The following is a 27945-nucleotide window of genomic DNA, read 5'->3' as shown; positions in this document are numbered from 1 at the left end:
AATGGCTCAAATGGCTCTGAGCACTATGGGGCTTAACATCTGAGGTCATCAGTCCCCTAGAACTTAGAACTACTTAAACCTAACTGACCTAAGGACAACACACACATCCATGCCCGAGTCAGCATTCAAACCTACGACCGTAGCGGCCGCGCAGTTCTAGACTGAAGCGCCTACAACTGCTCAGCCACACCGGCCGGCAATGATACTCAGTTGCCGGCCGAAATGGCCGTGCGGTTAAAGGCGCTGCGGTCTGGAACCGCAAGACAGCTACGCTCGCAGGTTCGAATCCTGCCTCGGGCATGGATGTTTGTGATGTCCTTAGGTTAGTTAGGTTTAACTAGTTCTAAGTTCTAGGGGACTAATGACCTCAGCAGTTGAGTCCCATAGTGCTCAGAGCCATTTGAACCATTTTTGAATGATACTCAGTTTGTTAACATCCAGTATTGATTTAAGAGTCAGGAAGTCATTTCTGAAAGTATTCGTATGGAGTGTAGCCATGTATGGAAGTGAAACATGGACGATAACCAGTTTGGACAAGAAGAGAATAGAAGCTTTCGAAATGTGGTGCTACAGAAGAATGCTGAAGATTAGATGGGTAGATCACATAACTAATGAGGAAGTATTGAATAGGATTGGGGAGAAGAGAAGTTTGTGGCACAACTTGACCAGAAGAAGGGATCGGTTGGTAGGACATGTTCTGAGGCATCAAGGGATCACCAATTTAGTATTGGAGGTCAGCGTGGAGGGTAAAAATCGTAGAGGGAGACCAAGAGATGAATACACTAAGCAGATTCAGAAGGATGTAGGTTGCAGTAGGTACTGGGAGATGAAAAAGCTTGCACAGGATAAAGTAGCATGGAGAGCTGCATCAAACCAGTCTCAGGACTGAAGACCACAACAACAACAACTCAGTTACTAGTCGTTACACTCTGAATTTGTAAAAATGTCATAGGCTACCGTAGACTATCATACATACGCGTAGGCTACGGCTGATTTCCTAGTAGCTTTGGTCAATTAAGACTGTACCCTCGTTATGTGTGCGTTACGTGTGTTCCCTACCTATCGGTCGTTACCTCATAACAAATGCTTTCTTAACGTGTGCGGTCAGTGTCATACTAGGTTTCCCCAAATCCATCTAGAATCTGAGTGAGGATATGTAAAGTGCCGCGTAACATACCGGAAGTTTTTGTTCTACATGATATTCCTCCTGTCTGTTACTTCAAAATAAACAATGTTTATAGCAAAATTGAACTTGTTAATATTTAATTCAGGTCTAACTCGAAAATTGTTGATTTATGAGGTGAAACAAAGAGATTTTCAAGCAAAAATATCATGTATCGCTAGAAAACGCTATTTACCCAACAAAGGGGTAAAATAAGAAGAAAAAATAATAATACAAAAATATATCAAAAATTGCTTCAGTACTTAGTTGAACTAATAGAAAATATGTTGTTGTGTTATTAATAAACAACTTTCGCATTTATCTATAATAATAGACAACTCTTACGTTTGGTGATGATAAAGAAAATAACAACAATAGATGTACATGTTCTTCATGTTTGTGCATGTAAACTGTTTTTATATCAAAAGCAATTGCTTTGGTTGCACAAAAGCGCAGAAGTTGTTTGTTCAACTAATTTTTATTACTTACAAAATTCAAAAAGATGTAAAATACATGACGGAGAAACACTGAATGACGTGCAGTTCTAATTATATGCAAAACAAACAACCAAACAAACAAAAAAAAACGAAGACAAATCGTCGGCTTCCAGTTTTCTCTTTTTCACATTCTTTACTTTCTCTCCCTGCTAATACTTCCAGTACTACCGATAATCTTACCATTTAGTACGTCATTTATGTAGTGTACCAAAAGTACCGAACCGCAGTTTTGGACCAGCGCAATTCTAATTTTAATCATCACGCAGTGGCCTGTAAGCAAAATTAACCCTATGCGAGACAAGTCATCCAAGCTGTACATACTTAGTGCTTAACTATGCAAAGTCAGGGCGGGACGCTAGATGGACATTAATCATATTGCGAAACACAGCATAAGGTGACTACGTTCACAAATGTTGACAACGAAATACAGAACACAAATACTTGTATCAGTCTAAATCAGGCCTGCCTAGACAGCGTTCCACGAGCGCTAGTGCAGATGCGGAGCAGTTTGCCCACAGAACTATTGTGTTAAATTAGATACGTTCTGCATTACGAATACTATGTCTACACCCTTGTCCAGAAAAGAAAAAAATGGTGGGGCCACATCGTTCAGAATGTTCGCAGCTCGTGGTCTAGTGGCTGCCGGCATGGTAGCTCAGCATGTTCGGTCAGAGGGTTTAGCTACCTTCTGTAATAAAAACCTGAGTAAACGGATCAACGAACAACCTGAACGGGTGTCATCGGACGTCAGCCACGAACAAGTTCAGCGAACAATGTAGAATAAAATGAAATCCAAAAAAAGGGACTAGCGTTGCTGTCTCTTGATCACGGGGTTCCGGGTTCGATTCCCGACCGGGTTGGAGATTTTCTCTGCCCGGGGACTAGGTGTTGCGTTGTCCTCATCATTTCATCATCATCATCATTCGTGACAGTGGCTAGTTAGATTGTATAAAAACTGGAGTTGTAAAAATTGGGACTTTGTACGGGCGTTGATGATCGCGTAGTTGAGCGCCCTACAAACCAAACATCATCAATCGTTCGAAACGAAATGGAATTGCCATGCTTCACGTACTGAGTTCAGGGTTAGTTGAGTGGTGACAAAATCTTTTACGGCCGACGTCATCAATTATTTGAATCTGTTAAATGTCTTAAGGCAACGGGAGAATCATTTGGTAACAGATATGGCGTACAAGATTGATGCTATCAAACGAAAACTAATCCTACGGAAAAATCAGCTTCAAGTTCATGACATGGAACATTTCACATGACTCAAAGTAGTCGTATGTGAACCAGACATGACCGACTGTGTTTCAGTAATTGAAACATTTCAGCATAAGTTCTCAAAGACCTTGCACAACTGAATAAAGATTTTCATTTGTTTTCCAGACCAACCTCGCTTTTGGCTACTAATGTACGTCATTCCTTTCAACTTGAACTTACATACGTACAGCGTAGTACCCGTCTCAACGACCTGTTTGTCCAGCTCAGAAATTTACAAGACTTTCATAAAATGTTACCACAAAACCAATATCATCGACTACACAGACAAGTCACTAAATTTATTACACTGTTTTGTTCAACACATCAGTGCAAATGTTTTTCTTCTGTTATGATATGGTCGACGCCCCACTATCGTCCAGGTTTAACAGATTTTAATTTGTGTAACCCCATATGTTTAAGTGTGACAGAAACCATAGTTCCAGATATACATTACAAATTCTGAAGTTGAAACATCAGAGTTGAATTTTAAATGCCTGTCTGTAGTTCTGTTCACTTTATTATCACTAACATACGTATTTAATCAAGTAATAAAAGTTTATACTTTGGCAAAAAAATAAATAAATGCAATAAATTCCTGTTGATAAAAGAACTCTGCAACAGCCGGCACTTAGAAGTAGTCGCACTGTGTTTGAAACACCTCTTTCTAAGAGGTGCACACAGAGCGAGCGCACTCCATGAGCACAAATCTTGGACAGGTATGTTAGATAGACAGTGTCAATCGACAGTGTATTATGGAAAATGCGTCAGCATTTGTTTTTAACGCTCTATACGACCGGGTAATATCTTTTATTGTTGTGGTATTCAGTCCGAAGACTGGTTTGATGCAGCTCCCCATCATAGTTTATACTACGCATGTTTGTTCATCTCTATAAAGCTACTCCAGCCTACATGCATTACTTTACGTAGTCAAGCCTTGGTCTCGCTCTACAGTTTTTACCCGTCCCACATTTTCCTGCAGGATTAAATTCTTTAAGGCAACGTGTGCCATAAATTTATTTTATCCTCCATTCGATTCATTAGCCCCTCATTAGTTATACAATATATCCTCTCATCTTCAGCATTCTCCTGCACCACCACACAGCCGCGGGGGGTTAGCCGAGCGGTCTTAGGCGTTGCAGTCATGGACTGTGCGGCTGGTCCCGGCGGAGGTTCGAGTCCTCCCTCGGGCATGAGTGTGTGTGTTTGTCCTTCGGATACTTTAAGTAGTGTGTAAGCTGAGGGACTGATGACCTTAGCAGTTAAGTCCTATAAGATTTCACACACATTTGAACATTTTGCACCACCACATATCATAAGATAGTGTCTTTTTGTATAACATGATAATCGTCAAGGTCTTACATTAGCGCCAGTGCACAAGCTAAATAAATTCGTATTCTACAACACTTGATTTGCGCCTTTCCTTATGTCTGACAACATTAACCATTTGTTATCTTCTACCTATCAATCATCGTTCGATATTTATATACACAAAAAGAAAAATTCATCTGCGACTTTCAGTTTCTCATTTTCTAATGTAATTCCCTCACAATCGCCTGATTTAATTCGACTACATTACATTACAGTTCGCTTACTTTAGTTGGTCTTCATCTTGCAACTCCTTTTCACGGCACGTTTAAATGTTCTTCCAAGTCATTTGGCATCTCTGACAGAGATTTGTCTCAGGCAAACCTCGAAGCTTTTATTCTTTTCTCTAAATTTTAATTTCCTATCAGACTTTCTTCTTGGTTTTCTTCACAGCCCGCTCGGTGTACAGACTGAACAACATCAGCAGTGTATTTTAATGACCACTGGGCAAAATTGGCCAATATTGGCCAATGTAGTATCTTATTCAAACAATGCCTTGCCTCAGCTGCCAATGACTTATTTATCGATGTTTGATGACTGTAGATCGAAGCATAACGAAAAGGGTAAAAGAATAATTGTCATCGGTGTTCTAGATTTTGTGACCTTCAGTCCCGAAACTGGTTTCGATAGAACTCTTGCCTACCCTGAGGAAGTATATTCAGCTGTTCATAACCTCTGTTACCTACATCCATATGAACTTGTTTACTGCTTCAAGCCTAGATCACCCTTTTCAGCTTTCTCCCGTCACATCTGCCTGTAGTACCAAACTATTTCTTGATGCCTCAAGATGTGTCCTATCAACAGAGTCCTTCTTTTCAGAAATATGAGCCACAAAGCTCTTTTCACCTCATTTATATTCCGAGCTCATCATTAGTTATCCTATCTACCCATTTAATGATCTACATGAATAATAACCCCCCCCCCCCCCCCCCCATGAACCATGGACCTTGCCGTTGGTGGGGAGGCTTGCGTGCTTCAGCGATACAGATGGCCGTACCGTAGGTGCAACCACAACGGAGGGGTATCTGTTGAGAGGCCAGACAAACATGTGGTTCCTGAAGAGGGGCAGCAGCCTTTTCAGTAGTTGCAGGGGCAACAGTCTGGATGATTGACTGATCTGGCCTTGTAACATTAACCAAAACGGCCTTGCTGTGCTGGTACGGTGAACGGCTGAAAGCAAGGGGAAACTACAGCCGTAATTTCTCCCGAGGACATGCAGCTTTATTGTATTATTAAATGATGATGGCGTCCTCTTGAGTAAAATATTCCGGAGGTAAAATAGTCCCCCATTCGGATCTCCGGGCGGGGACTACTCAAGAGGACGTCGTTATCAGGAGAAAGAAAACTGGCATTCTACGGATCGGAGCGTGGAATGTCAGATCCCTTAATCGGGCAGGTAGGTTAGAAAATTTAAAAAGGGAAATGGATAGGTTAAAGTTAGATATAGTGGGAATTAGTGAAGTTCGGTGGCAGGAGGAACAAGACTTTTGGTCAGGTGATTACAGGGTTATAAATACAAAATCAAATAGGGGTAATGCAGGAGTAGGTTTAATAATGAATAAAAAAATAGGAGTGCGGGTTAGCTACTACAAACAGCATAGTGAACGCATTATTGTGGCCAAGATAGACACAAAGCCCATGCATACTACAGTAGTACAAGTTCATATGCCAACTAGCTCTGCAGATGATGAAGAAATTGATGAAATGTATGACGAGATAAAAGAAATTATTCAGGTAGTGAAGGGAGACGAAAATTTACTAGTCATGGGTGAGTGGAATTCGTCAGTAGGAAAAGGGAGAGAAGGAAACATAGTAGGTGAATATGGATTGGGGGGAAGAAATGAAAGAGGAAGCCGCCTTGTAGAATTTTGCACAGAGCATAATTTAATCATAGCTAACACTTGGTTCAAGAATCATGAAAGAAGGTTGTATACCTGGAAGAATCCTGGAGACACTAAAAGGTATCAGATAGATTACATAATGGTAAGACAGAGATTTAGGAACCAGGTTTTAAATTGTAAGACATTTCCAGGTGCAGATGTGGATTCTGACCACAATCTATTGGTTATGAACTGCAGATTGAAACTGAAGAAACTGCAAAAAGGCGGGAATTTAACGAGATGGGACCTGGATAAACTGAAAGAACCAGAGGTTGTAGAGAGTTTCGGGGAGAGCATAAGGGAACAATTGACAGGAATGGGGGAACGAAATACAGTAGAAGAAGAATGGGTAGCTCTGAGGGATGAAGTAGTGAAGGCAGCAGAGGATCAAGTAGGTAAAAAGACGAGGGCTAATAGAAATCCTTGGGTAACAGAAGAAATATTGAATTTAATTGATGAAAGGAGAAAATATAAAAATGCAGTAAATGAAGCAGGCAAAAAGGAATACAAACGTCTCAAAAATGAGATCGACAAGAAGTGCAAAATGGCTAAGCAGGGATGGCTAGAGGACAAATGTAAGGATGTAGAGGCTTGTCTCACTAGGGGTAAGATAGATACTGCCTACAGGAAAATTAGAGAGACCTTTGGAGAGAAGAGAACCACTTGTATGAATATCAAGAGCTCAGATGGCAACCCAGTTCTAAGCAAAGAAGGGAAGGCAGAAAGGTGGAAGGAGTATATAGAGGGTTTATACAAGGGCGATGTACTTGAGGACAATATTATGGAAATGGAAGAGGATGTAGATGAAGATGAAATGGGAGATACGATACTGCGTGAAGAGTTTGACAGAGCACTGAAAGACCTGAGTCGAAACAAGGCCCCCGGAGTAGACAACATTCCATTAGAACTACTGATGGCCTTGGGAGAGCCAGTCATGACAAAACTCTACCATCTGGTGAGCAAGATGTATGAGACAGGCGAAATACCCACAGACTTCAAGAAGAATATAATAATTCCAATCCCAAAGAAAGCAGGTGTTGACAGATGTGAAAATTACCGAACTATCAGTTTAATAAGTCACAGCTGCAAAATACTAACGCGAATTCTTTACAGACGAATGGAAAAACTGGTAGAGGCGGACCTCGGGGAAGATCAGTTTGGATTCCGTAGAAATGTTGGAACACGTAAGGCAATACTAACCTTACGACGTATCTTAGAAGAAAGATTAAGAAAAGGCAAACCTACGTTTCTAGCATTTGTAGACTTAGAGAAAGCTTTTGACAACGTTAACTGGAATACTCTCTTTCAAATTCTGAAGGTGGCAGGGGTAAAATACAGGGAGCGAAAGGCTATTTACAATTTGTACAGAAACCAGATGGCAGTTATAAGAGTCGAGGGACATGAAAGGGAAGCAGTGGTTGGGAAGGGAGTAAGAGAGGGTTGTAGCCTCTCCCCGATGTTATTCAATCTGTATATTGAGCAAGCAGTAAAGGAAACAAAAGAAAAATTCGGAGTAGGTATTAAAATTCATGGAGAAGTAGTAAAAACTTGACATTGTAATTCTGTCAGAGACAGCAAAGGACTTGGAAGAGCAGTTGAACGGAATGGACAGTGTCTTGAAAGGAGGATATAAGATGAAAATCAACAAAAGCAAAACGAGGATAATGGAATGTAGTGAAATTAAATCGGGTGATGCTGAGGGGATTAGATTAGGAAATGAGACACTTAAAGTAGTAAAGGAGTTTTGCTATTTAGGGAGTAAAATAACTGACGATGGTCGAAGTAGAGAGGATATAAAATGTAGACTGGCAATGGCAAGGAAATCGTTTCTGAAGAAGAGAAATTTGTTAACATCGAGTATAGATTTAAGCGTTCGGAAGTAGTTTCTGAAAGTATTTGTATGGAGTGTAGCCATGTATGGAAGTGAAACATGGACGATAACCAGTTTGGACAAGAAGAGAATAGAAGCTTTCGAAATGTGGTGCTACAGAAGAATGCTGAAGATAAGGTGGGTAGATCACGTAACTAATGAGGAGGTTTTGAATAGGATTGGGGAGAAGAGAAGTTTGTGGCACAACTTGACTAGAAGAGGGGATCGGTTGGTAGGACATGTTTTGAGGCATCAAGGGATCACAAATTTAGCATTGGAGGGCAGCGTGGAGGGTAAAAATCGTAGAGGAAGACCAAGAGATCAATACACTAAGCAGATTCAGAAGGATGTAGATTGCAGTAGGTACTGGGAGATGAAGAAGCTTGCACAGGATAGAGTAGCATGGAGAGCTGCATCAAACCAGTCTCAGGACTGAAGACCACAACAACAACAACATGAATATTAACGGCAATGTAGCTAGAAAAGTGGTGCATCTGTCTATGACACCCAAGTCCCATCACGGGCTTGATGGTGTGGGGGCTATCAGTTACAACTCGCTGTAGTATCTGGTGTTTCTACAGGGTAAAGCCCGCTACAATGCAGAGGCTCAATGTCCCAAGCTATTGCCATTTTTTGGACGGCAAAGTGATGTGCTTCTCCAGCAGGACAATGCACGTCCAGATATAGCTGCTACAACGCAGTGTGCTCTTTGAGGTGTTCACCAATAGCCCTGGCAAACTGAACACGTACGGGACATTATCAGGCGTGAACTTGTTCCTTTTCCAGCGCCAGTAAGATCTGATGCCGAATTCCAACACCAGGAGCAAGATACTTGAGACAATCTATCGCATCCACTACTCAGGAACACACATCTTCAATAATTTGCCAGCAAACATAAAAAATTTAGTTACAAATAAAGATCAGTTTAAAAGGATCCTGAAAGACTTACTAGTGGCCAACTCCTTCTACTCCATTGAATTTTTTAATGGAAAGAAATGATGTATTTATATATTCATACTATTGTATTGTTATTTCTGCTTAATAAAAAAAGAAAAAGAAAACATTGACATGTTCCACATCCACGAAGATCTCCTCAGCACGGATCTATGGAACGAAAAACTAATCTAATCATGCCATTCGGCACCTTTGCGATAATTTGCATGCGAGAATCGTGTATTGGCCATCCTTTACTTTGATGCGTGTCTGAATATTTCGTCGTATATTTCTACATGATGCCGGCCGAAGTGGCCGTGCGGTTCTAGGCGCTGCAGTCTGGAACCGCGAGACCGCTACGGTCGCAGGTTCGAATCCTGCCTCGGGCATGGATGTTTGTGATGTCCTTAGGTTAGTTAGGTTTAACTAGTTCTAAGTTCTAGGGGACTAATGAGATGAGAAGTTGAGTCCCATAGTGCTCAGAGCCATTTGAACCTACATGACGAGCTACATTACTGGCCATTAAAATTGCTACACCAAGAAGAAATGCAGATGATAAACGGGTATTCATCGAACACATACACTATGCTACAACTGACATTTGGTTACATTTTCACGCAATTTGGGTGCATAGATCCTGAGAAATCAGTGCCCAGAACAACCACCGCTGGCCGGGATAACGGCCTTGATACGCCTGGGCATTGAGTCAAACAGAGCTTGCATGTGTGTACAGGTACAACTGCCCATGCAGCTTCAAGAAAATACCACAGCTCATAAAGAACAGTGACTGGCGTATTCTGACAAGCCAGTTGCTCGGCCACCAATGACCAGACGTTTTCAATTGGTGAGGGATCTGGAGAATGTGTTGGCCAGGGCAGTAGTCGACCATTTTCTGTATCCAGAAAGGCCCGTACAGGACCTGCAACATACGGTCGTGCATTATCCTTCTGAAATGTAGGGATTCGCAAGGGTAGAGCCACTGGTCGTAACACATCTGAAATGTAACGTTCACCGTTCAAAGTGCCGTCAATGCGAACAAGAGGTGACCGAGACATGTAACCAATGGCACCCCATACCATCACGCCGGGTGATGCGCCAGTATGGCGATGACGAATACACGCTTCTAATGTGCGTTTACCGCGATGTCGCCAAACACGGAAGCGACCATCATGATGCTGTAAACAGAAGCTGGATACACACGAAAAAATGACGTTTTGGCATCCGTGCAACCAGGTTCGTCGATGAGTACACCATCTCAGGCGCTCCTGTCTGTGATGCAGCGTCAAGGGTAACCGCAGCCACAGTCTCCGAGCTGATAGTCCAAGCTGCTGCAAAAGTCGTCGAACTGTTCGTGCAGATGGTTGTTGTCGTGTAAACGTCCCCATTTGATGACTCATGGATCGAGAATTGGCTGCACGATACATTACAGCCATGCGGATAAGATGCATGTCATCTCGACTGCTAGTGATACGAGGCCGTTGGGATCCAGCACCGCGTTCCGTATTACCCTCCTGAACCCACCGATTCCATATTCTGCTAACAGTCATTGGATCTCGACCAACGCGAGCAGCAATGTCGCGATACGATAAACCGCAATTGCGATAGGCTACAATCCGACCTTTATCAAAGTCAGAAACGTGATGGTACGCATTTCTCCTCCTTACACGAGGCATCACAACAACGTTTCACCAGGCAACGCCGGTCAACTGCTGTTTGTGTATGAGAAATCGGTTGGAAACTTTCCTCATGTCAGCACGTTGTAGGTGTAGCCACCGGCACCAACCTTGTGTGAGTGCTCTGAAAAACTAATCTTTTCACAGCATCTTCTTCCTGTCGGTTAAATTTCGCGTCTGTAGCACGTCATCTTCGTTGTGTAGCGATTTTAATGGTTACCTGTCACCTCAACTGTCAGTAAAATTACCTTGTCCGTGTTGCATTTCTTTCCGGCAGTTTAAATTGTTTACGATTCGTAGACCTTTACTGCATCGTCAGTCTTCCGACTAATCTGATGCGGCTCCCCGCGGTTTCCTCTATTGTGTACATTTATAAGCAGGATGATTTTTTTTCAGCGTGCACTCAGCCCTCGTGAGGCAAACTGAGGATCTACTTGATCGAAAAGTAGCGGCTCCGGTCTCGTGAACTGACATCCGGCAGTGAGAGCGGTGTACTGACCACATGCCCCTCCATATCCGCATCCAGTGACGCCTGTGGGCTGAGGATGATAGGGCAGCCGGTCGGTATCGTCGGGCCTTCATGGCCTGTTCGAACGGAGTTAAGCTACGAACTCTAGGGATTGATCGGTGAAATGATACGGAACAGAAAAGGTCTAATGAACTTACGTACGAAAATGTGTGGTCTCCATGCTAGACATCACTTATTCAACCATACATTGTTACAGAGACCACGGTCTAATACGCGCTGTACCTGACAGGCACGGCTACAGTATGCATGGTTTCCTCCTAGGCTGTTAACTCCTAGACTGCTCCTCATACATCATGCCCTAGTGCCCTCTCCTGCCATAGTAATTGGTAATGTTGTGTCCGATTCACTTCTCTTGCTGACTCACCTTATAATCGATGTGACACAGCGCTGTACCCAATGGTTACGTATTTGAATCGAGAGGTTGCCGACATGGTGCTTACTTACGGAATGGCAAATGACAATGGTCGGCGGGCAGCAAGGTTGCATCCCCGCCAACCACAACCACAGCATTCAATGTTTGCAACAGTGTTTCCCCGTTTGTCTGAGACAGGGTCGTATCAGAAAGCAGGAAATCGTGAAGGACGTAGCCGAAATGCTCGGAAACCAGACTTGAAGGAAAATGTGATTATTAGTGTGGAAGGCGGCCGCCTTGTCAGTAACATGCCCGCTGGTACAGGGTGAGCCAGACGACCGTCTGGAACATTCATCACGATAACTGTTATTGCCATTATTACTTACAGGTTGTGCAGAGCTTATTAGCGATAGACTTTCCATATCGTGAGCAATTTTGTCACTGGTTTCTTCATCAGGCAAACACGATTCCGGGATTTTGTCATCCATCCCATTCACAGATGAGGCCACCTTTACGCGGAGTAGTACCTTCAACTTTTATAACAGTCATCTGTAGGACAGTATGGTGACAGCGAATCATTAGCATCGGTGCAGCCTGACTGTGTGGGCCGGGATAATTGGCAATCGTATTTTGGGACCAGTCTTCCTTCCACGCCACCTAACAGGCCGGAACTATCGGCGTTTCTTGCGGATGACTTTGCCTCCCCTGCTGGAAGAAGTGCCATTGTTGATTCGAATGGTTATGTGGCTGCTACACGATGGTGCTCCACCCCACTTCCCGTTAACGTCCGGACGAAATCTCAATCGTGTCTTCTCTGGCCGATGGATGGAACGAGGGGGTCCAGTTGCATGGCCTGCTCATTCACTTAATCTCAACCCGTGCGTCTTCTGGTTATGGGGCCATCTCAAAAGTTTCGTGTATGTAGAGCCCATTCCAGATGTGGAGACACTGGAGCAGCGTATTCATGCTGCCTTTCACACTGTTCGGATGTAGGATGGCCGATGTGAACGTGTGAGGCAGATCATACTACAGCGCGTACACGCCTGCGTTGAGACACATGGAAACCATTATCAGCATATACTGTAATTGTGGCTGCATCGTACAGCGCTTATTAGACTGCACTCACTGTAACAATGTATGGTTGAATAAATAGTGTCTAGCATGGATGCCATGCATTTCCGGACATAAGTTCATTAGATCTTTTTTGTTCCGTATCCTCTCACCGATCAGTCCGTAAGGTTTCTACGCGGTGGAAAAAATCACCTGTACGTACTCCGTGGGCACCATACGGTGGATGCTGGACTGTGACACGTACGAAACTAGTCATTTCCTATCCTGTTCCACTTGCAAGTAGAGCGAGAGAAAAACGATTGCCTTAAAGCCTATCTACAAACGCAGATTTCTCGCATTTAATCTTCGTGGATCTTCAAATGGTTCAAATATCTCTGAGCACTATGGACTCAACATCTGAGGTCATCAGTCCCCTAGAACCTAGAACTACTTAAACCTAACTAACCTAAGGACATCACACACATCCGAGCCCGAGGCAGTATTCGAACCTGCGACCGTAGCAGCCTCGTGGTTCCGGTTTGAAGCGCCTAGAACCGCTCGGCCACCGCGGCCGGCTTTGTGGATCTTACACGAAATATACGTTAGCGGCAATAGAATCGTTCTGCAGTCGCCCTCAAATACCGGTTCTCCTTATTTCCACAATAGCGTCTCGCGCAAACAGCGTCGACTTGCCTCGAGGGATTCCCATTTGAGTTCACGAAGATTATCTGTAACGCTTGCGAGCTAATCGGTTCCAGGTAAACATCTAGGAGCACGCCTCTGAATTGCTTCTATGTCTTCCTTTAATCCACTTTGATGGGGATCCCAAACACTCAAACAGTACTTGAGAATTGGTTACATTTGTATTCTATATACAGACCTTTATACATGAGCTACACTTCCACAAATTTCTCCTAGTAGAACGAAATCGAGCATTCATCTTTCCTCCTACCACTCTGACGCGCTCATTCGATTTCGTATCATTTTGCAACGTTACGCCTGTATGTTGAATCGATGTGGCTGTGTCACGTAGCAACCTGTTAATGGTGTGTTCGAACTTTACTGGATTGTTTTTCCTACTCGTCCCAGTTAGCTTAACGTTTTCCTACATTTGAAGCGAGCTGAAATTTATCACACCAACTAGAAATTTTGTCTACGTCATTTTGTATACTGCTATTCGTGTATACTCTTATTCGTGATGTTTTAACGCATATTTCCATAAAACTTCGTCTCAAATCATTCAGTTGATTTCTTTTCCAGTTTTCACACAGCCTGTGTTATACTGCCATACAATACTCCAGAGGTATATTCTCACAAATGTCTAAATTAACGCCTTTGTTTGATGCTAGTAGATGTCTTTTGACGGGGAATGCTCTCTTCTCATCTGCCTCTTCCATCTTCCTTCCTTTGTCATGGATTCATGATTACCTGTCAGAAAGGATACAGTTCGAGTCATTGACGGGAAGTCTTCTAGTGAAACAGAAGTGATTTCTAGCGTTCCCAAGGACGTTTTATAGGCCCTCTTGTGTTCTTAATCTACATAGGTGATTTAGTAGTCTTCTTACAGTTTTTGAAGATGATGATGTAGTTTACCGTCCAGCATACTCGTCGTGAAGTCAATATGAATTAAAAAATTAGTTATATTAGATCTCTGCGTAGGGCGAAAAGTGTCATTATGAGTACTAAGGGACTCCCATTAGGTTTCGATTACACAACAAATTAAACAAATTTAAAGATTGTTGATTCAATTAAATACCTACGCATTACAATTACGAATAGCTTAAACTGGAAGCACCACACACAAAATATTGTGCAGAAGGCGAACCAAAGTCTCAGTTTTAGTGGCAGAACACTCGGAATATGCACCAAATCCAGTAAAGAAATTGCATGCACTACGCTTGTCCATCCTCTTATGGAGTATTGTTGCGCGGTATGCAATCCTGACCAGATACATCTACATCTACACCTATGTGAGTACTATGCAATTCGCAATTATGTTCCTGGCTGAGGATTCGTCAAAACACCGTCAAGCTCTTAATCTACCGTTCCGCTCTGGCAACACACGGGAAATACGAACACTTAAATCTTTCCGTCCAAGCTCTTATTTCTCTTATTTTATTATGATGCTCATTCTTCCCTATGTATCTGGGTACCAACAAAGTTAGTGGAAATATCCTGCCGCCAATTTTTTTTTTTTTTTTTTTACGATTACCACAGTCAAAATGCGTATCGCATTCGTGGAACTGTCTGCCTATTTCACTACAATAAAAAACGAGCTGCAACTCTTTGAACTTTTGCGGTGGCATTCGTCAGTCCTTTCTGATGCGACTACCATACCACGCTGCAATACTCCAGAAGAGGGCAGATAACTGTAGTGCAAGCAGTCTCTTCAGTAGGCCGGTACCACTTTCAGTGTTCTGTCAGTAAATCGCAGATAGGATTGACGGAATGGTATTGAAAACATTGGAAGAAGGACGGCTCGTTTTATACTATCGCGGAATAGGGGAGAGAGAGCCACGGATATGATAAGCGAGTTGCGGCAGCACTCAATAAAACAAAGGTGTTTTATTTTACGCCGAAGTCTTTTCTCGAAACTTAAACCAACAACTTTCCCCTGCAAATGCGAAAATTTTTTTTTACTCTCACCAAAATAGGAAGAAACAACCGCCGTGATTAAACAAGAGAAATCAGAGTTATCACACAAAGGGTGAAATGTTCATTTTTCCCATGTGCTATTCGAGAGTGAAACAGTAGAGAAACGGACTGAATATGGTTACATGAACCTCTGTCAATCACTGTAATGCAAATTGGGGAGTAGACACGTAGACGTAGATGTAGATAGATACATGATGTATAAGTTTTCTGCCCCTTCGGTTAATTCTGTGGTTTGTATGTAGGAATATCATCCAGAAACCCTAGTACAGGAAGTGTCGAAATTGAGTGGTGTCTTCAAAAACGAAAAGACGGTGGAATAACGTTTTTTGCCCGCTAACTAACCGTAACAGGCAATTCTTTCTTTTAAACCTGCATGAACTCTTTTTATAAATTCAGCGACAATTTCAATAGATCAAAAGCAGTTTAGTGATGTGGTATAACAATTGAACTTCTCGGGTGGAAAGTCTGTAAACCGAGCTTGATGACGTTCCTCACAGAGTTATTTAACAAAAGAATAAATTATACCTTTAGTTCATTGAGGGTCTTACGGTGGAATATGTAAATAACTGTAAGTATTTTGTATGAAGCTGTCCACTGCCGACATCACTGACTGAAAGTAACAGAAGTAGCGGAAGTAAAAACTGAAAAATTACTACTGGAAGCGTAATATGGAGATCAAAAAAGACATAGAATTATTTTTTAATAACGTACACATCTGTTGCGCTAACATTTAAGTTTTCAACGACGGCTGTTGTTGTGAGGGTCTGGTACAGAAATGTCGACCGTTTTCTCTTACGTGTACAAATTGAAGCTAATGTGGGCTGACTGGGTACATGACATTAAAAACCTATAGCAGAACATCATTGGACATGTAGGGACTGGACAAAAATATGGAAACATCAAAAAAACACAACACAAAAACACATTACCGCGCCTAATACGGTGTCGGAAAACAATTGGCATTTAAAATAACTTCCAGTCGTCTGGGGATGGATAAATACACGTCCTGTATGAAACTTCCTGGCAGATTAAAGCAATGTGCCGGATCGAGACTCGAACTCGGGAATTCTCATTCTGGAAACATCCCCCAGGGTGTGGCTAAACCATGTCTCCGCAATATCCTTTCTTCCAGGAATGCTAGTTTGAAAGGTTCGCAGAAGAGCTTCTGTGAAGTTTGGAAGGTAGGAGATGAGGTACTGGCAGAATTGAAGCTGTGAGAACGGGTCGAGAGTCGTGCTTGGGTAGTTCGGATGGTGGAGCACTTGCCCGTGAAAGGCGAAGGTCCCGAGTTCGAGTCTCGCTCCGGCACACAGTTTTAATCTGCCAGGAAATTTTATATCAGCGCACACTCCACTGCAGAGTGAAAATCTCATTCTGGAAATGTCCTATATGGTTTTCCTGCAAAATAGTGGCAAGCTCAAGTAACGATGATGGAGCTGGATAGCGATCTCGCGCCCTTCTCTCCAAAGTGGACTTCAAAGTCCCAACAATATTTATAGCTGATGACTGTGGCGGTCAGGGGAGATACGACGCTTGATCCTCGCTCCCACAAAACCATCCTAGACGATGCGAGCTGTGTGGCCAGTGGCCGTGTCACGTTGGAACACAGCGTCACCATTGGTATACAAACATTGTGCCATATAATGGACATGATCACTCAAAACGGTCACATAATCTTGGCAATAATGCGATCTTGCAGAGCACCCATGGGGCCCTTGGAATGCCACGACATGGCTCATCAAATCGTAGCCGAAACCCATCATGTTTCACTTTTAGGACGTACACTCGGCCGGACGTTGGAAACAGCGTGCGATAAGACTCATCCGACCAAATGACTTTCATACAGTATTCAGGAGTTTAGGTAGTATGGCTTCAACACATCATTTTCTTGTTACGGACATTTGCATCACTGATGAGTAGTTTTGCAGTTCCAGGTCTCCCTGCAATTCCCCACTTATGATACCCCCTTCGTGTTGTTTTGGTGCTGAAAACGTTTGCGAGCGTGACATTCAGTTCTGCAGTAACTTTTGCAGCCACTGTCCTCTTACACTACTGGCCATTAAAATTACTACACCACAAAGATGTCGTGCTACAGATGCGAAATTTAACCAACAGGAAGAAGATGCTGTGATATGCAAATGATTAGCTTTCCAGAGCATTCACACAAGGTTGGCGCCGGTGGCGACACCTACGACGTGCTGACATGAGGAAATTTTCCAACCGATTTCTCATACACAAACAGCAGTTGACCGGCGTTGCCTGGAGAAACGTTGTTGTAATGCCTCGTGTAAGGAGGAGAAATGCGTACCGTCATGTTTCCGACTTTGATCGTTTCGCGACATTGCTGCTCGCGTTGGTCGAGATCCAATGACTGTTAGCCGAATATGGAATCGGTGAGTTCAGGAGGGTAATACGGAACACCGTGCTGAATCCCAACGGCCTCGTATCACTAGCAGTCGAGATGACAGGCTTCAACAGATGGGGACGTTTGCAAGACAATAACCATCTGCACGAACAGTTCGACGACGTTTGCAGCAGCATGGGCTATCAGCTCGGAGACCATAGCTGCAGTTACCCTTGACGCTGCATCACAGACAGGAGCGCCTGTGATGGTGTACTCAACGACGAACCTGGGTGCACGAATGGCAAAACGTCATTATTTCGGATGAATCCAGGTTCTGTTGACAGCGTAATGATGGTCGCATCCGTGTTTGGCGACATCGCGGTGAACGCACATTGGAAGCGTGTATTCGTCATCGCCATACTGGCGTATCACCTGGCGTGATGGTATGGGGTGACATTGGTTACACGTCTCGGTCACCTCTTGTTCGCATTGACGGCAATTTGAACAGTGCACGTTACATATCAGATGTAGTACGACCCGTGGCTCTACCCTTCATTCGATCCCTGCGAAACCCTACATTTCAGCAGGAAAATGCACGACCGCACGTTGTAGGTCCTGTGCGGGCCCTTCTGGATACAGAAAATGTTGGACTGCTGCCCTGGCCAGCACATTCTCTAGATCTCTCACCAATTGAAAACGTCTGTATTTTTCGTTACAATCCTCTCCAATGACTGTCCATCACAAGCACTCAACACACTCTTTCGTCCACGCTGTGATTTAGCGATGATGTTTTTCCTGCTACGGTCGCAGGTTCAAATCCTGCCTCAGGCGTCGAGGTGCGATGTCCATAGGTTAGTTAGGTTTAAGTAGTTCTAAGTCTAGCGAACTGATGACTTCAGATGTTAAGTCCCATAGTGCTTAGAGCCATTTGAAACATTTTGATGTTTTTCCGCGTTCCCTGTACGCGTTCTAAATGTTTCATACGGTGCCCTTTAACACAAAACACTACGACTATCTTGGTTACGGAAGTACCCCCCAACGAGCACAAAGAAACTGCCCACGTTCGAATTCACTTGGCTACAACATAAGACACTGACAACTACACAGAACACTATTCTCATCATGACTGACACTTTCAGTGCACTGAGGACACTGTAAGAGGCCGTTCGCGGTCAGATACAACAGCGAAACTTGCAGGATTGGATAGCATCTGCATTTACGTTCAAGCAGGCGTTTTTGGCGATGTTTTCATACTTTCGTCCAACCCTATAATTTAAAACAGTAATGCATGGGAATGTGTAGAGGACTCTCATTCAAGTGATGACTGCGGTGTCGCTGGTGGTATTGGTGATGCTGGTGTTAGTAATGGTGGTGGTGGTGGTGGTGGTGGTGACTGAGTGGTTTACGAAAACAAAAAATTCTACATCTACATGGATACTCTGCAAATCACATTTAAGTGCCTGGCAGGGGGTTCATCGACCCACCTTCACAATTATTCTCTATTACCCCAATCTCGTATAGCGCGCGGAAAGAACAAACACCTATATCTTTCCGTACGAGCTCTGATATCCCCTATTTTATCATGGTTACCCATTCTCGCTATGTACATTGGTGTCAACAAAATATTTTCGCATTCGGAAGAGAAAGCTGGTAATTGAAATTTCGTGAGTAGTTTCCGCCTCAGCGAAAAACGAGTTTGGTTTAATGATGTCCACCCCAAATCTTGTATCATTTCAGTGACACTCTCTCCCCTATTTTTCGATGATAATAATAATAATAATAATAATAATAGAATAATGCTGCCCTTCTTTAAACTTTTTCGATGTACTCCGTCAGTCCTATCTGGTAAGGATCCCACACCGCGCAGCAGTATTCTAAAAGAGGACAGACAACCATTGTGTAGGGAGTCTCCTTAGTAGGTCTGTTACATTTTTTTAAAGTGTTCTGCCAATAAAACGCTGTATCTGGTTAGCCTTCCCCACAACATTTCTGTTCGTTCCTTTCAGTGTAATTTGTTCGTAATTGTAATTCCTAGATATTTAGATGAATTTACGGCCTTTAGATTTGACTGATTTATCGTGTTGCCGAAGATTAACGGATTCCTTTTAGCACTCATGTTTTTCTCTGCCTCGTGATGACTGGGTGTTGTGTGCTGTCCTTAGGTTAGTTAGGTTTAAGTAGTTCTAAGTTCTAGGGGACTGGTGACCATAGATGTTAAGTCCCATAGTGCTCAGAGCCAAGCACTCATGTGGATGACATCACACTTTTCATTATTTAGGGTTATTTAGGGTCAACTGTCAGTTTTCACACCATACATATCTCTTAATCGTTTTGCAATTTGTTTTGATCTTCTGATGACTTTATTAGTCGATAAATAGCAGCGTCATCTGCAAACGACTTAAGACGGCTACTAATATTGTCTCCCAAATCGTTTATGTAGATAAGTAACAGCAAAGGGCCTGTAACACTACCTTGAGGAACGCCAGAAATTACTTCCGTTTCACTCGATGACTTTCTGTCAGTTACTACGAACTGTGACCTTTCTGACAGGATATCAGAAATCCAGTAACATAACTGAGACGATATTCTATAAGCATGCAATTTCACTACAAGCCACTTGAGTGGTACAGTGTCAAAAGCCTTCGGGAAAGCCAGAAATATGGAATCAATCTGAAATCCCTTGTCAATAGCACACTCAACACTTCATGTGAGTAAAAAGCTATTTGGGTTTCACGAGAACGATGTTTTCTAAATTCATGTTGACTGTGTGTCGATAGATCGTTTTCTTCGAGGTAATTCATACTGTTCGAACACAATATATGTTCCAAAATCCTGCTGCATATCGACGTTAATGATATGGGCCTGTAATTTAGTGGATTACTCTTACTGCCTTCCTTGAATATTGGTGTGACCTGTGCAACTTTCCAGTCTTTGGGTACAGATCTTTCGTCGAGTCAGTTGTCAAGTACGGAGCTACTGCATCAGCATACTCTGAAAGGAACCTCATTGGTATACAGTCTGGGCCAGAAGACTTGCTTTTATCAAGTGATTTTAGTTGCTTCACTACTCCGAGGATATTTACTTCTAAGTTACTCATATTGACAGCTGTTCTTAATTTGAATTCTGGAATATTTACTTCGTCTTGTTTTTTGAATTCATTTCGGGAGGCTGTGTTTAGTAACTCTGCTTTGGCAGCACTATTTTCGATAGTATGTCCATTGCTAATGAGCAGAGAAGGCATTGATAATGTATTATTAATACATTCCAATTCTTCAGTAATCTTCCTTTCCCCTCTTAGAGGGGCTTCACTCCGATGCTCTGGCATTCATACGGACACCAAAGAAATATTTCACTTTGCGCTACGGACTAAGTATTGCTATATTGACTTCTCACTATATTTCCGCCACATCATTGTCAATCGCTATCGCAGAACAGACATTTTCTAGATCAGCCAAAGCATTTATTCTCTTTGGCGCACCCGTCTTTAAGTATTTTGAACGTGTCTGCCAAAAATACATTTTTATTACTCTACTTACTGTGAAGACTATGAAGACTATATTATATACTCATGTACTTATTACTGCAGTATAATGGTGTGACTAGGTAAACAGAGCGGTAAGTAAAACGGAGAGTCTCCAGAACGAATTTTCGCATTGCAGTGTAGTAAGCACCGATTTCAAACTCTCTCGCAGTTTAAAACTTCTCAGTGGACTAGGACTCGAACCTGGTCAAGTTTAATTTATTCCAAAACAAATAGTTCTTTAAGAAATACACGCACTCGATGTGTACTAATACGGATAAAAGTAAAGACGATCTATTTTAAATGTCAGTATATTATTTCATTCCTCATATTCAATGTAGGCATGCAACGATGAAAGATTTAAAAAATGTAATACTATATCCGCTGTGCCATTTATCCATAATACAGCGATTATTCTTCGTGTCAGTTTAACAGACAGGGTTTCCTTTGACATGCGTTACATATTCATGAACTCATATATAATGCGCGCCATAAACAGTTCATTGGCTGTGCACGTTGATAATTAATTAAACTGAACGATAATTTTAAATCCTTTATTGTATGATGGGCAATCAGTACTACTTGAATTGGTCTGAATTCATCTAGAATTTTTGTTGCAGTGGCTTTGTGATAACTTTAAAACAATACACTAAATGGTTAGAAATATCAATACAAAATTAAAGTAGTTTCAAAACTGAAAATTCGTTTCCTCTTATAGTGCTCATGTAGTCAAGGGGTCTTTTTACATTACGTCATTGTTTTTCTTTTTAACAACGCTGGAATGCTGTATAACAGTTGCGAGTAAGGTGTACTTCACATGACCCTTATATAATAATGTGAGATTTGTTACTTTATTACTTTCACTGAGGTCAGAGGCTTTTTAATGCAGTATGTATTCAATTTACGTAACTTGTTTTATCAAGAGAGATCGCTGAAGAGAATCGATATAAAGTTTATATTGTGATAAATTGTTAACTTCTACTAACCAGTATCAATGGAATGATTCTCACTAAAATACAGTATTACTGTTACCTAAGTCAACCTATGAGCTATTCTCGAAGCTGATGATAAGGTTACTATGGTGACTGCAACACCAGTAAGTGTAGCTAAGTGGCGCAGGCTCGCAGTATATTAATGATAGAGACGGCGGAGGGATCCTATATTGCCTACAGAGTGCCTCTTATCAGAAACTACTTCACTGTGCACTTCATGTGATACTTGCAACGAGAAGAGAACTGCGACCTCCGCGCTGTTACTTTGAAACATTTGGAGGATAACGCTTGGGTCTAAACAATTTTTGCAGAGGTGATGTCATTTTGACGTCACACACACACTATCGACGACCGATGATCGGATATCGATTTTCGGTAGCATTCTATAAGGACCTCTCACAAGATTTCATGCTCGCGTACCGGAGATTTACAGAAACATTTCATTCTTGGAATGATTTATTTTAATTATTTCTATAATATCACGTGGCGATTTATCAACGTTTAATACCTTCATATAAGAGTTTACTCTTAGGAGTGAGTTATTATCGTAAATAATTTACAAATTAAGAACGAAACACACTTCTTTTATAATTTTCAGTTTGCCGTTTCAGTGTAATGGAGCACAGAAAATTTGTCATTAACACATCACCATTATCATTAAATATCATGCATCAACGATACAAGCCTTGAAGATAGAATACGACAGCCAAGGCCGGAGTTAAACATCGCATGGGTAAGTGCTAAAGTAATAAATAACGTCGTGGTTCCTGGCGTCGAAAGCTGTTGGTTCGCATCCCGTTAAATGTAACTGTTTCATGTAAGCGTTGTTAGCACGTTCTGTTACTTTGTTATGAATGTAATACAAGTATGTTATGCAATACTAAATGTTATTTACATTCAGTCACATCCGACAATGATGGATGAAATAAATATTTAACTATTTTGGAGTATGTGCTTAGGCAGGAAATTAAGGAGACACTTAAATTTCTGCGACTGAAACGTGCAACAATAAAATTCAACTTCTTCCTCCTCACAAATATTTGGCTCTTTATTTCCGAATATGTACGACTTTAGACTATGTGGATATGCAGAAACCTAAGAATGCAGCTTAAACGGCTGCGAGTGAATCGAAGAGCAATGATATTCACATTCTTCCTTGTCACAAAGTCGATAGTCGATCATGCGGTTGTCGATATTGCACGTGACGTCAAAATCACGTCACGTTTGCGTTTACAGTAATTATATTAGATTAGATTTACTTTCATTGCAATTGATGCGTAGTGAGGAGGTCCTCCAGGATGTAGAACATGTCAGAAAAAACAGTAATACTTGACAAATATTTACAACTCAAACAACCTAATGTACCATTCCACAGGTCCCAGGCGAATTGATCGTCAATTTTTTTAATGAACACTATATGAAAGAATCATTTTACAAATACTAATGCACTGAATTTAAAATAAAAAAAGTTTTTCTTTTATTTATAAGCTAATAAACACATAATAGAACTACTACAATACTTATTTACAATGAACACATTACTGCACTGAAATGGTACAGAAGTTGGATTGTACTTACACACACACACACACACACACACACACACACACACTCTTAAATAAGTAAATAAGATTTTAGCAGTTTGCCCACGCTAGAACAATTTAACTGACAATGTTTTCTTCTGCTTTTTCAGAGACAACTGAACGCGGCGGACTTCCTCATTTCGAGCGACCTTAAGTACGTCCTGCTCGTGTATAACAAGAAAAAGGTGAGTGAGCGGTTTCATTCTCGTATACACTAAAAGGTTCTGCCCGATTTGTTGTTGAGAAGTGGCATCATACAATCAGTCACACCTGAAACCCTTTGCAGGCATCATTCTTCAGAGGCCGTGCGGGGTAGCCGCGCGGTTTGGGCACTTTGCCAAAGTTCGCGCGACTACACCCGTCGGAGGTTCGAGTCCTCTCTCGGGCATGGGTGTGTGTGTCGTCCTTAGCGTAAGTTAGATTAAGTAGTGTGTGAGCCTAGGGACCGATAACCTCAGGAGTTTGGTCCCATGGGAATTACCACAAATTTCCAACAAATTACCATTGTTCAGACACTTTAATCATAGTTCACATGACGTTTATTTATACAGTAATCTCGTTTCATAAATCTACGAGTACATGCATCTCCTCCCCTCACATCCCTCCTCTGGTTTCCCACAACCAACTGCAATACTAGTTTCTTCGGGGTAAAATTAATCGATACTGTTTTCTAATGATAATAAAGCACAGTTTAAGTATACTGCACAGTGATGCACATGCAGTCCTAAAGAATTGGAAATAATAGATATTGACATCATGTTTATGTATTTGGGATCGTTTTTTGTAATTCCATTACACTGAATAGGTGTTTTACTAACCGATATGTTCCTCTGTTGTCTGCTGTGAATTATTACGCACTTGTGCCACAATATATTCGACGAAGGTTTCTTCTTTGACATTCGTAACATAGTTCGTCTAAAAATCTTTTGTTGATATACCTTCGTATTGAACTACATAAACCGCAAAGCAAAACAGTAGGACAACTACGACACTCCTAAGCCTGCCAACTACACTGTCCAGTAACATTAATGTGACCACCTGTCAGAAGCCTCCATAACAACCTTTAATAGTGCAGATCGCTATGCGAAGTTCAAGAGAATCATTGAAGCTCTGGAAGGGACCGACAGGGATGTGGAGCCATGCCGACTACATTACCATGGGCAGCTGCGCTATTTTTCGCGCTTGAAGATCCATGCCGTGTACAGACCGTTTGGAGGTGACCCCACAGATTCTTGACTAGATTTTAATCTGGGGTTGCTTGCTGGGGAAGTACGGTAAACTCGTCTTCAAACTGCGCAACTACACTGCTAGCTATGTGACATGTTGCATTGTCCTGCTGCTAGATGTCATCGTTTCGAGGAAAAGCAAACTGAATGAAGAGGTGGACGTGGTCCCCAAAGAAAGATGCAAATTTGTTTATGCATTATGCCTTCCAGAATAACAAACTCATCCAGACCATAATGTTCCCTTTTCCAGCCTGGACCCTTCCGGCGATTGTCACAGGGAAAGATTTAGACTTTCCGTGGCGTACATGCCAACGGTCATCTGTCCGATTGAGTTGAAAAAGTGATTCATCTGTAAAAGCGACGTGTACTGGCGTGCAAATTCAGTCAGCTTTGGTGCTTGAACCAGTCGCTTGCTGTGGAGGCCCATATGCAGCAACGTTCGCTGAACGGTCGATGAAGAGACACTTTGGTAGCATCTTGATTCATTTGAGCGGTCAGTTGCTCAACAGTTGCATGTCTGTTCGCCCATGTAGTGTCCTGCGGTCGGCAGGAAAGAACTACGAGTCGGATTTGAACACCCTTTATTATAATAAAAGAATATACGCCTTCTCGGCGTACATTAATTTTTTAACGCAAGAACGACAAGAAGACCCCACAACTCTTGTGAATGTAAAACCGGATATGAAAACAAGCCAATGGAAGAAAGTAAAAACAAAATTCAGCTCTACTAAAAACAAGATGCAATGTGCTACTAAAATGCTGTAGTGAGTGTATAGAACGCTAGAGCCGGCGTAAGTACTTGCCGGAGCTGTTCATAACGGTAGGTAAACAATGCCAGTCTGGATGTGTGGGCGAGCTTATAAGGCCGAGTTGGCGGAGCGTCACATGAGTTCAAATTGGTGGAGCACTGTCACATGTTATCTGGCGAAGTAGTTCCGTGTTTATTCAGAAAGCTTGTTATTGTTCATAATCACTGGCGATGTTTCGCTCTACGCTCTTGAAAGGAGGTCGGCATCCCATCTTGCTTGTCGGTTGTGCGGGCCCTCTAACTGATAAGGGGCCGCTACGACAACCCGCACACATCTCCGCAACCGTAGTTCATCCCTATTGTCTGTGGTCCGTGGTGCACCATAGTTGCCTCGGCACCAGTTTGGGATAGTGCCGTTTTCCTTTGGATGGTATACTTTAACCACAGTGGCATCAGAGTAGTTTACAGACTTAGCCATTTCGGAAATGCTTCCATCCTTGCCCCAAAAGCCACTAATCATGCCCTTATGGCTATCAGATCAGTCGCTCTGCTTCCACAATGTGCTAATGACTGTACTGTCGTTCTTTTCTCCCAAGACGCTCTATACATATACAGGGTGTCCCAAAAAGAATGACCCTATTTTAACTTGTAATAACATTGACACAAATGTCACTAGGTTACTGAAACAGCGCTAGATGTAATCGGTATGGTCTAGAGTTTCAGAAAAAATCCGCTAGATGTCGATACGAGCGCTGGCATGGAGCGTGCAGCCAGTCTCGTGCAATATGGCGTCCGCTTAACAGAAGGCGTACTGTGTTATTGAATTTAGTCGTATTCAATCAGTGATCGCAGTTCAGCGGGCGTTTCATATTCGATTCCGTGCTAAACCACCATCACAAAGGAACATTCGACGGTGGTATAAACAGTTTGAAGAAACAGAGAGCCTTTGTAAAGGCAAAAGTCATGGATGGCCAGTTTGGGGTGAATTCGGCTATCGGCTAGATGACGTCCGTGCAGACAATGGAGGACATATTAAACATTTGTGATGGATTTTTATTAACTTCTGTCTTTTCTGAGTAATTTAGTATGCAATTTGTTGGTGTCAAGCCCTTCTTCCTAATAAATAATTCTATTTAAAATCGGGTCATTCTTTTTGGGACACCCTGTATAACCCACTGTTAAGTGCTGCCACCAGCCGCTGTGGCCGAGCGGTTCAGAACCGCGTTGCTGCTATGGTCCCAGGTTCGAATCCTGCCTCGGGCATGGATGTGTGTGATGTCCTTAGTTTATTTAGGTTTACGTAGTTCTAGGGGACTGATGACCTCAGATGTTAGGTCCCATAGTGTTCAGAGCCATTTGAACCATTTTTAAGTGCTGCCAGCTGCCGCCTATGAGTGGTTTTTGCGCCCTGAAGTCGAAAATAGCCGGTGGTCATATTAATGTGACTGGACTGTGTAGTTTCCATGTCATCAGGACGGTACAGACCACAGTCTTACATAGAATGGCATTGAGTGGCCTACAGCAGGCGCAACTGAGTAAGGCCAGCCTCTAAAGCACAAGAAGGCAACACCTAATTTATGCTTCTGCCTTACATCATTCAAGCAGTTGCGAAGTAGACATACATTTGCCGAATGCAGAGATAATCAAATCCACACCCACAGCAACAGTATCACCACATTACCTCAAGCAGCATCAAGACTGGTTATGCACATGCCGCCAACGAGCACCAAACTGGATATTCTACAAGTGATGGTAGCTGTTGTTCACTGGATTCAGCACTAGACCAGAGTGCAATTAACCTTCAACTGTTGCCACACACTATCTTCATACTATAGTAAAGTATTATGTATGTCCTAGAAATAAATTATTGTAAATTGTTGGTAATATATGTTCCCATAATTTTGCCATAGAGTTGCCTAACGCTATTTTGTCTGTGATGAGAATGTGCAGTTGCTGTGTACAAAATGGTTCAAATGGCTCTGAGCACTATGGGACTTAACTGCTACGGTCATCAGTCCCCTAGAACTTAGAACTACTTAAACCTAACTAACCTAAGGACGGCACACAACACCCAGCCATCACGAGGCAGAGAAAATCCCTGACCCCGCCGGGAATCGAACCCGGGAACCCGGGCGTGGGAAGCGAGAACGCTACCGCACGACCACTAGATGCGGGCTGCTGTGTACAAGCAAGACATCTCATAACAGAAATTTCTTCGGTGATAGAGCTTATCTTCCTGTCACAAATTTATATTTGACACCAAGAGTATTTGGTGAACACAATTAGATACCTACCCTGTTTTCATC

The 27945-nt window shown here is 42.4% G+C and overlaps 1 protein-coding gene across 1 annotated transcript in view; it reads left to right on the top strand.

Moving 5' to 3' along the window:
- Nucleotides 1–27945, top strand: part of LOC124802913 (prolyl endopeptidase FAP-like) — a 760857-nt gene that overhangs the window by 308634 nt on the left and 424278 nt on the right. The window contains exon 3 of the mRNA XM_047263983.1: nucleotides 23776–23850. Within this exon, the coding sequence (XP_047119939.1) occupies nucleotides 23776–23850 (75 nt within the window). The remainder of the gene's footprint in view (nucleotides 1–23775; nucleotides 23851–27945) is intronic.

This window comes from Schistocerca piceifrons, chromosome 6 (genome assembly GCF_021461385.2).
Source record: "Schistocerca piceifrons isolate TAMUIC-IGC-003096 chromosome 6, iqSchPice1.1, whole genome shotgun sequence".
Lineage (NCBI taxonomy): Eukaryota > Metazoa > Arthropoda > Insecta > Orthoptera > Acrididae > Schistocerca > Schistocerca piceifrons.
Note: the sequence above shows the minus strand (reverse complement) of the source record. Positions and strands in the feature narration are given on the sequence as shown.